General features: G+C 63.2%; 2 protein-coding genes across 2 annotated transcripts in view; both read right to left on the bottom strand.

Moving 5' to 3' along the window:
• The window catches only part of PCYT2 (phosphate cytidylyltransferase 2, ethanolamine), a 6,845-nt gene extending 3,683 nt beyond the window's left edge, over positions 1-3,162 (bottom strand). Inside the window, exons 1-4 of the mRNA XM_004374348.2 lie at positions 3,074-3,162; positions 1,078-1,166; positions 739-900; positions 449-515 (exon numbers count right to left, since the gene is read on the bottom strand). Coding sequence (XP_004374405.1) covers positions 449-515; positions 739-900; positions 1,078-1,166; positions 3,074-3,162 — 407 coding nt within the window. The remainder of the gene's footprint in view (positions 1-448; positions 516-738; positions 901-1,077; positions 1,167-3,073) is intronic.
• Positions 3,163-3,819: 657 nt separating this feature from the next.
• SIRT7 (sirtuin 7) lies at positions 3,820-9,736 on the bottom strand. The gene is made up of 10 exons (XM_004374080.2): positions 9,617-9,736; positions 9,408-9,545; positions 8,978-9,082; positions 7,206-7,276; positions 7,016-7,088; positions 6,438-6,536; positions 6,005-6,241; positions 5,764-5,844; positions 5,495-5,601; positions 3,820-4,565 (listed from the first exon to the last, which is right to left on the bottom strand). The coding sequence occupies exons 1-10, from the start codon at positions 9,707-9,709 to the stop codon at positions 4,370-4,372; spliced, it is 1,200 nt and encodes a 399-aa protein (XP_004374137.1). The 5' UTR covers positions 9,710-9,736; the 3' UTR covers positions 3,820-4,369.
• Positions 9,737-9,798: the final 62 nt, after the last annotated feature.

The raw sequence follows: 9,798 nt of genomic DNA, 5'->3' as shown, positions 1-9,798 counted from the left end.
GATACCAGGGATGTGGGGGAGGCGCCGTGTGACTGAACCCCACAGCTGCAGTGCGAGGGAGCGGGCCCCACCCTGCCGGGCTGGGCTCTCTCTGAGGCAGCCTCAGAGCTGCTTGGCCCATGCAGAGCCGCTGGCCACACCAGCCTTTTGGGTTGGAACCATCTAGAATACACGTTCCTCTCCTCAGCCGCACTGCCATGTTCCCACCGCTGAACAGCCACGTGTGGCGAGCAGCCACTGTCCTGGACAGCACAGATCTAGAACATTCCGTCCTCACAGAAAGCTCTACTACACAGTGCTGCTCCGGAGCGCTGTGGCCACAGAGGCGGGGGCACCCCTCGTGGAAAGGGCCACGAAGGCCACATCCAGAACAAGCGCCTCCTCCGGTCCGTGTCCCGCCCCTCCCGGGAGCGGAGCGCGCGCACCCGGCCGGCCAATGGGAGCTCACCTGTGCCTCCCCGCCCGCTTCACCTCCTCGTAGGTGTCCCGGCCGTCCACGGTCAGCGAGACGTCGTCTACGGACACCGCGCACATAGAGCGGGACCCTCAACCCGAGGTGATGGTGTTTCGGGGCCCGTGACCCCCACGTCAGGCCTACCCAGTGGGGGCTCGCTTCTGGGGAAAGGACCCAGAGCTCTCCTCGGACCCTCGAAGGGACCCCCGGGGCCCCCGGGTGCTGGGTCCCACGCCCACCACGCCCGCTTGACCTCCCACGGCCCGGGGCCCAGCTCCACTCACTGCCGTGAACACAGAAGTCACAGTTGTACTTGTCCAGCGTTTGCAGTGTGGTGATGTAAGGTGCTGCGGCCACCACCTCATCCACCCACTTGATGGCCTGCACCATCTTGTACCTCTCCTCCTGGGTGAACACGGGGGGGCCCTTGTGCTTGGAGATCTCCTCTGAGCCGGGAGAAAGGACAAGGAGGGGACGTGACCCTGGCGGGCCATCCACAGGCCGGCCCAGCACCTCCCTGGGGAGCCCCTTCCCAGCACCGAGCCTGAATGTCACTACACACGTGGCCACGCAGCCTGGCAGCTGCGTGGGGGTGGGGGTGCGGCCCAGCGACCATGGCTCACCATCGGTGTGCACGCCCACGATGAGGTAGTCGCCCATGGCCCGCGCCTGGCGCAGCTGGTTCGAGTGGCCGTAATGCACCATGTCGTAGCTGTGGAGAAGGGTGAGCCCGTCAGCCCTGCATGGCCCCAGGAGGCCAGTGAGCCAGCCAGGGCCTCTGGGGACTCGAGCCTAGTCCCTCAGCTGGGGCTGGGCCTGAGCGGTCAGAGCAGAGGCGGACGCCCCCGACTCCACCCCTCTGGAGTGCGGGGGCGGACCCGATGCCGCTGAGGGTACACAGCCCACGTCCTTCCTCTCACCACACACAAACTGCTCGGGAGGTTTGGGGCTGGGGGAGGGTTTGGATCTCGTGCCACCCCGAGATGAGCGGACGGGTCCTGGGACCAACACTGAAAAAAAGCCCAACAAAAAGGACAAAGACCTGGAAACCGCTGGTTCCAGACACTCAGCGGGGCCTCCTCTCTGGGATGAGCAACTGCCTCGCCTGCCACCTGTCCCCAGAGCTTCGTCCTCAAATTCAGGGTCTGCTTACAGGGGAACTTTCAACTGCAAGGCTACACGTGGCACCCACTGACACCCTCTGGGTTCCTGTCGGGCATCAGGACCCAACACTTATCTGAGGCCCCTCTTAGGGCGCTGCTTCCTCTGGCTGCACCCCTGCCTGGTGAGCAGAAGCTGTGCCCTTTCTCCACATAAGGAAACAGGGTGAGTGGCATGATCCAGGTGACCCTGTTGGCACCAGGCACGGCCACATTCCGCGTTCGTAGCCAGCCCACTCACTGCCCCCACCAACGCCAGGGACAGCCAGCTCATGGGGCTCTGGTCTAGGGGCAGAGGGCAGAACAGACCCAGGTGATCTGGCTGGCCAAGCGCCCACGAACACGGCTGAGCAGCAGGAGGGGTCAGAGCTGGGCCTGGGGAGCACAGCATGGGATGCGAGTGGGGCTGGATGTGGGTGGGTCACTGCTGTGGCTTTGTGGCTGTGGCCTGCCTGGGGTCAGGGGGGCTGGCCAGAGTCAGAGTCCACTGCCATGAAGCCACGGCCAGGGCAAGGCGCTCTCTCCTGAAGCCCTGGGCTGGGGCTGGGGGTCTTTCTGCAGCTGTCCAGTTTCTAGCCAGAGGGCGGTTTCTCTCTTTGCTCCCATTAAGAAAAGGTATAGGGAATCATTAAAAATAGCAAATTATCAGTAGTTTTGACTATTCTCGACAACCCAAACCTTCCTAAAAGGCTGCTAATGTCTAATCAGTCCAAGAAGAAAGCGCGCTGGCGCTGTCTGCCTCCTGTGGTGGACCCCGGAGAGGGTGGCGGTGCTCTGCCGCCCTAAACCTTGCCCCGACATCCCGAGGCCGAGTCCAGCCTGTGCTGGGCAGGAGCTGCGCTCACATTAGAGCACGCTGAGAGGTCGGGCTTGGAGAACAGGGAGGACACTCCACCTTCACCGGGCTTTCCAGCGCCCGCTCCTTCAGCGGGACATGCTCCTAATAGCCTGGGAAGAGTCAAGCTAATGAGACCTGGAGTCACACAACTTTCCCACCTACCCGTGCAGGTGGAGCCAGGCCCAGGCCCGAGGAGCCTGTCTGGCTGTGTCACTTGCTGCGGGCCTCAATGGCAAACATGCAGAGGACTAGGGATGAGAGGCTTCTATCAGAATCCTCCAAAGAGCCTGCCACCCACCCCGAGGCCTCAGGGAGCGCCTGGCGCTGACCCCGGCGTCCTGGGACCGCTCAGAGCAGGGTCCAGGCTCCAGGCGGGTCCCGCTGTCCCCTGGCCGGGGCCCCTGAGCCCAGCTCCCTGCCGTGGACACGGGCCGCGCGGACGCGGCGCCCCTCCTAACGACTTCTCCTTTGAACGAGCCCTGGGCGCAGCATCACTCGGGCGCCGGCCGTTCCCTCCCAGAGGCCCGGCCACAGGACAGAGGGCCGCCGGAGGGCGCCGGCCGAGTCGCCGGGCCGGTCCAGGCCGCAGGGACCCAGAGTCGCCCCAGCTCCCGCGCTCACCAGCCGTCGCACCACACCCGCACGGCGCGCCGGCCCTCCGGGCCCGGCCGGTCCTCGGCGCCTGTTGCCCGGTGCCCGTTCCGGATCATGGCCCGTCGGCGTCTCGGCCTGGCCGGTCCAGACAACTCAGCCACCGCGCCACCGCCCGCCGCCCGCCTCGCGCACGCGCGTCCGCCGTCACGCGGGCCTCACCCCGCCGCGCGAGGCCAATGGCGAGCGCCGCCTGCCCGAGGCCCCGCCCCGCTGGCCCACCTGTGCTTGGCCAACGGTGTGCACCGCCCGCCTGGACCCCGCCCCGCCGCCCGGAGGCCCCGCCCAGGCGACCCATCCGCACCTGGCCAATGGTGTGCGCCGCCAGCCCCGGTCCCGCCCCTCCGAGTCTTACCAATGGCATGCAGCGTCCTCCCCAGCCCCGCCCACGCCCCCCCCGGCTATGGTGTGCACCGCCCCCCCGCCCCTCCTCCGCGCCTGGCCAATGGCGCGCAGCACCCGCGCGAGCCCCGGCCCTTCACACCGGGCCAATGGCGAAGGCCGTCCGTGCACTGGAGACCCGGCCCTCCGTACGCGGCCAATGGCGCGCTCCTCCTCATCGGAGCCCCGTCCCCCTCACCCCCTCCCTCCTCCGCCGCCGCACACCTTCCGCGTCTAACAAACTCTCTGGGCACCTGGCAGAGGCCGGTGCAGTCGGGCGTGGGACGTGTGCTCCACCCCCTCCTCAAGGAGCCTCCGCTGGGCCCCGTCCGCATCAAGGGAGGGGTTCTGCTTAAACAGCGGGCACATGCCAGTCCACGCCCGAGGTCCCTCCCGCGCCCGCGTCCACCGCCACCGCGCAGCAGTCACTCGTGACGATGAGAACAGTGCAGAGATGTTTAATAATAACAATAAAAAGGGCTGCTGAGGGCCAGGGCTGGAAACCATCCCCTTGCCACACACCCAACCGAAGGGGTTCCTAGAAAGTTAATTCTTGAGAAGTAGTAGAAAGAGGGCTGGTTCCTGAGACTATCCTGGTGACTGAGGTAAGGCAGCCAGGTGTGAAACACCCTCTCTTCTTGGACCTAGGGGCCAGGGGGTGGGAGGGGTCCCCACAGTCAAGCCCGTGTCGGGGACACCCAGAGCAGTGCAAGGGGCCAGGAGATGCAGCTTCCCAGAGACGGGTAAATGGCTAAAAACGTCACCCGCAAGGATTCTCCTCACCAGACCTGGGGAACAACCCAGACCTTCCACGGTGACCCTCACCCTGAATAAGAGTTCTGGCCATTTGCAAAGTGCCACTTGTGTTCGTCTCTGAGCACCAGGCTACGTGACTCTTTTCCTCTTTGTGCGCTTGGCGCAGCCCCTGCCCAACCAGCCCCTGCAAATGGGGGCTGGGCCGGGCGGGGCACCCTGGTCACCCGGCCGCTCTTCTCTGCTTCTGCATAGCGGCTTCTGGCTATGGCTACCTTCTTCACCAGCACGCAGGGGGGTCGCCAGGGAGAAGATGGGGTCCTGCCACCTACCGGGAAGGGAAAGCTGCGTCAGGCATGCCCAGAGCCCGTCTCAGCCCCACCTGCCCCAGGATGGGAAAGCTGACTTCGGAGATCGCCTGCCCCCCACCTCCCCACCCTTTGTCTTGGCTGGGCTGTGGTCAACAGTAGCTAAAGAGCAGTGCAAAAGAGGCAGCCCCTGTGAGCGGTGACTCAAAGGCCAGCACTGCGCTGAGTTGGCCGTGCACATACAGGGTGGGCCGCAGTGCACGGGGCCGCCTCCACCTCCGGGGTCAGGCACTAGCGACTCTGGGCCCCCTTTCACTCGTTCCCCCTTCCCAGACTGCGGGCGGTGCGGGAGCTGCCGGGGAGGGGCGGGGAGGCGCAGCCTACGGAGCACGTTGTGAGGAAATCATGTGTCTGATTTGAGATGTAGAACCACATATCATAAACGTAAGATACAGATAAGCACTGATAAAGAAAATGAGCTAAGTTAATGTAAAAACAAAAAGTGCAGGACACAATAGGCCCACGTTACAGAACACCACAAACATAACATACAAGAATTGCCAGGCCCAGAGATGAAGGAATCCTTAATTTCTTGAACCCTTTGATTAAAAGAAGTTATTGATTTCCCCTAAAAGACCCTGAAAATTCACAGAGAAAGAAAGTGTAAACTTTTTACTCAGTACACACACCGCATCTACATCATCACACATTCTGTGTTAAGGCTGATTGTTTACACTCCCACGGGTATGCCAACACCCAAACACTAGCGCTCTGAGTGCTGCCCAGAGCTGCCGAGACGCCCTTCAGAGTGCCTCCCACCAGGTATTGCACCCGGGACAGAGGGGACGTCGGGCAGGGACGCGCTGGCAGAGCCCTCTGCCCACAGGAGTGACGCGCCACGCCACCAGACACAAGTGTTCACGTGGACGGCAGGCCGCGTGCCGCTCACCTGCTGTAGGTGGGGATCTCCAGGCCCAGGTCGCCCATGAGGAGCTGCATGACGTCATCACACTTGCCGTGCAGCTTCAGGGTGGCCCAGTCGTCCTTGGGTGTCCACTGAGGCGGGAAGAGGGGCGTGAGCACAACGTCCACTCCCCTCCACCAGTGGCCTGGCAGCCTCGGCCCCTTCCCGCTCAGTCAGCGCTCCACCCCCACCCCCCAGGCCACACAGGACCTGCGGGCTCTCCCGTCCTAAGGCGTACCCTGGGCCCAAGTTACCTGCAGGTTCACAATGTAGAGCTTGGGCCGTCGGCTGGGGGGCTTGGTCATGCACCAGAGGCGCGGGTACTTCTTCAGGACCTGTGGGGACAGACAGGGCACACACACACACACACACACACACACACACACACACACAGGGAGGGAGGCTGTAGCTGGGCTACAGGGGCTGGATGGTGTGGGAGGGAAGGGGCCGGGCCCGCTGGCTCCATCTGTTCCAGCACTGCCACCTGCCTCATACCTTTAAGCTGGAGCCCAAGCACAGGATTGTGTCTGCTTTGCTGGCAGCTGCGGTGGCCGCCTCCCAGTTCAGCGGCTGCCCCAGAGTGCCCCGTTCCCCAAAGTGCACGATGGTGTCGCGGAGCTGGGCCCCGCACCTGTGGCAGGCCCGGCCTGTCTGGTGTCGGTGCAGGGCAGTGCGCTCCGTCACATCGAACACCCGCACGTACTCCCGGTTGGGGATGCAGGAGGTGCAGACCTGAGGGCGGGGCTCTGTGAGGGGGGGCCCCCAGGGGGAAGTGTCTCATGAAGGGGAAGGTGTCCGGTGAGGGGGAGCTCATGGAGGAGCATGAGGGGGAAGGGGCCGTGAGCAGGGAGTGCTCTGTGAAGGGGGTGCCCGTGAGTGGGAAGGGCCGGGATAAGGGAGCCTTGCACCCCGCCCCCAGGCTGCACACCTCGATGTACATGTTCCCGTGCAGCTCAGAGATGGCCGTGCGGGGTAGCCCACTCCGCAGGTGGAGCCCGTCGCAGTTCTGAGACACCACGTGCCGCACCTGGCAGGACAGGGGGCCTGTCAGCAGGGGCAGGGAGCTGCGGCCGCCTGAGAGTTCCAGGACCCGGGACGGCCCCGGGCTCTGAGAGTCGCTCTACCGCGGGGCAGTGGTCTGGGCCAGTTCTGTGGCCCCTAACAGCTCAGGCACCAATGAGAGGAAAGCGTTGGCAGCCCCCCTCTCAGCTGGGAAGGGACTCGGGGCTCTGGTGAGGCAGATGGGGGGCCGCTCCACCCAAAGCACCCACTCTTGGGTCACTGTCTCAGGTCCCTCCAGTCTCAGGCAAACCCACCCTCCCTACTCAGTGTGAACCACCCCGTGACAAGGACTGCATCTGACGTCTATAGGGGTAACGCAAGCGAGCATGAGGGCAAAGGGCCACAGCAGCTCTGGGCCCAAAGCCATCAGAGTAGAGGGGCCTCGGCCGGGACGGGCCTCACTCCACCCCAGGCTTCTGTGTGGTGCCCAGCCCGTGTGCTCACCAGCTTCTGCTCGTGCAGGCAGGCGATGCTCATGTGGGTGAGGGTTGGGTCGGCCTCACTCAGGTCAGTGGCACTGCCGGGTGGGAGGGAGAGCGAGGTGAGGGTGCTGCGAGGTCAGGCTCCCACCGCCCCTACCCTCCTCTTCTGATCAGTGGCCCCAGGACGGGGCAGGCGGCCAAGGCCTGCTTACCTGACGCTTCTCCCTTTCTGCAGCAGCGTCCACACTCCGTTGGGGCCCCGGTAATCTGGGATGGAAGCTGCCTGCATGTTCAGAAAGGAGACAAGCCTGGTAAAAGGGTCTCTCTTTAGGGAATAGCTGAGTTCCCGAGAACACAAAGCAGGCGCCCCTCCTGCCTTGCTCAGGGCCAGCCCAAGACTGCCTGTTCCACTACAGACCCAGTGCCTGACCTGCCTAACAGAGGTGGGTGTACCCCTCATGGCTCCCCGCTTCCTAGACTGCCCCTTCCCCACCATACCCAGCTCATCCTTTGAGGCTGGAGGAGCCCACCCGCTCTGGGAGCCCTTAGCACCACCCACAAATCTCTGCGGTATTGCCATGTCTGCTCTCCACACAGCGGGGAGCACTGCTCAGCTCTTCTGGGTATCCCCGGGTCGAGCCCAGTGCTCAGGCAACGCCAGCAAGTGGTGGACCCCTAAGTGGGAAGGCTCTTCTGTCCAAATCCTTACATCTGATCCTTTTATCTCTAAGAGGCTCCTGTCCTAGTTAACAAAACCAGGACAATCTCTCCAGATCGGACAAAACGCTGCTTCGTTTCCTAAGCTTCCAGTCCAGGAAAACAAGCCCATCCCAGAGATGAGGACAAAGGCGGCTGCCAGGACCCAGGTGCCTGTGCTCTCCGGGCTGAGGGACCTGCCTTCTGGTCAAACTCATGAGCAGCACCAGGCTTTTAGGACCACTGACAGCTCTTCAAAAGGCCACATTCCTGTCTTTCAATTACCACATGACTGGACTGTACATGTGACTGTGGCGGGGAGGGGGCTGACTGCCTGGGCTCCAGGTGCTCAGAGATTAGAGCAGCGAGAACCTTCCACCTTCTCGATACCCCGGTTCAAGGCCACCTCCCCACAAAAGCCAACCCGAGTTGAGTTTCCCCACTCCCTGACCCTATAGAGCGCGGGACCTGGATTTCTGTCACAGCGCCCTTGCACATTCAGCTCCATGTTACAGCTGTTTGCTTACACACCTTGTCATCGTCAACGACAGGCTTCTCTCAACAGGAACCAGCTGGTGTTCACCTCTGTGGGGCCACAGGTGGCTGACACTCAACGTGGGACCCTCATATTAGAGGGAATATGTGCCAGTCACACTTCCAAAACTAGTCATGTCGCACAGCTCCTCAATAAAACAGGGACTTGAATCCTTACTGTCTCACTATTTACCTTCCTCCAACATGGAGAAATCATGAAGAAGCCGGATTCAGGAGTCAGATGCAGGCCTAGCTCTGCCTACATAGCCGTGGGCCGAGCAGTTAACCTCCTTCACTTCGAATGAGGAAGTGCCTGCAAGCACTAAGTTGTTATGACCTGTTTTCCCCCTCTTCCTTCTACTTTGCTTCTGTCTTTAACTGGATGTTAACACAGAGTTCAAGCATCTTTAAAGTGTTGGCAGTTTTATGCTCTCTGTTAAATAGGGTCGTTTGTGTTTCTCTAAGAAAGGAAAACATCTCAGAGCTGCTTTAAAGATGAGTTTTCTCCTGACTGGGGTCCTCTTCCCCAGTCTACCGTGCTGCACTCTTTTCTGGGGTGCATCACCCAGAAGAGGGCGCCCCATGGCCACCCGGGGACCGGCAGCCACGTGACCCACGGAGCGCGCAGTCTCAATTTCTCTGCGGCCAGGAAGAGTCCTATGAGTGGGAATCGACTGGAGGACAACTGCTTACGCCTAGGAAGAGTCCGGAGGGCGTGGGGCGACCCGGGGCACGGCTGGTCATGCTTCCCTACCGTGCTGATCCCCGCGCCTGTGTAGACAACCAAGTATTTGGAGTTCCTGACGGCGCTGGCCAGCTCCTTGACTTTCCTCCGCAGCTCTTCTGGGTCATCGCACACCTGCGAAGACGCCGAGGCTGGTCATGACCCCATCCTTCGCTCCTGCCCCCCACCCCGGGACTTTAAAAAGCCGGGCCAAGCCATCCTGGGTAGATGACAGCTCCGGCAGAAATGCGTCTGAGATGCGCTCAGGACGCGGCCTGGCACGAAGCACGCCCAGGATTACGAGGTGTTCGTATTCCTACGATCCACGCCGACATCCACGTTTGCTGTCACCTCAGGAGAGGTGACGGCGGGCCCGGCCGAGCGAGTGGCACGACCCGGCCCGCCCAGGGCACCGAGCACGCCCTCGGAGCGCCGCGCCCGTCCGGCCCGCGGGACTCGCCTCCTCCTGGCGCCGCTTCAGGCCCTCGCGCCGCCGGCTCCGGCCCTGCAGCTCCGTCACCAGGTCCTCGCTCTCGGCCAGCAGCCGGCCCTCCTCCGCGCTGCGCTCGGCCACCGCCTTCCTCAGGATGCGGGACACCTGCGGGCAGGCAGGCAGGCGGTGAGGGGTGCGCGGGGCCGGCCCCGGGCAGGGCGCGGGCAGTGGCCTACCTGGCGGAGGCGCTCCCGCTGCTGCTCCTCCAGCAGCCTCCGGACCCGCTCCGCAGCCTTGCGCTCCGAGCGGCTCAGACCGCCGGCTGCCATCGCTCCCCGGCACCCGCGCTTCCGCTTCCGCCTTGCCGGGAGCCTCGAGCCAGGCGCATGCGCACAGCAGGCCCCGCCCTTTCCGGCCC

The sequence above is a fragment of the Trichechus manatus genome, unplaced genomic scaffold, assembly GCF_000243295.1.
Source record: "Trichechus manatus latirostris isolate Lorelei unplaced genomic scaffold, TriManLat1.0 scaffold00028, whole genome shotgun sequence".
In the NCBI taxonomy this organism is placed as follows: Eukaryota; Metazoa; Chordata; class Mammalia; order Sirenia; family Trichechidae; genus Trichechus; species Trichechus manatus.
Note: the sequence above shows the minus strand (reverse complement) of the source record. Positions and strands in the feature narration are given on the sequence as shown.

What these genes read in the sequence shown, in the direction of transcription:
- SIRT7 (XM_004374080.2), bottom strand. Translation starts at nt 9,709, where the DNA reads ATGGCAGCCGGCGGTCTGAGCCGCTCGGAGCGCAAGGCTGCGGAGCGG. An exon ending in CAGGCGCGGGGATCAGCACG is followed by an intron (nt 7,277 to 8,977) that starts GTAGGGAAGCAT and finishes CTGAACATGCAG; the next exon opens with GCAGCTTCCATCCCAGATTA. An exon ending in TCTACATTGTGAACCTGCAG is followed by an intron (nt 5,602 to 5,763) that starts GTAACTTGGGCC and finishes TTCCCGCCTCAG; the next exon opens with TGGACACCCAAGGACGACTG.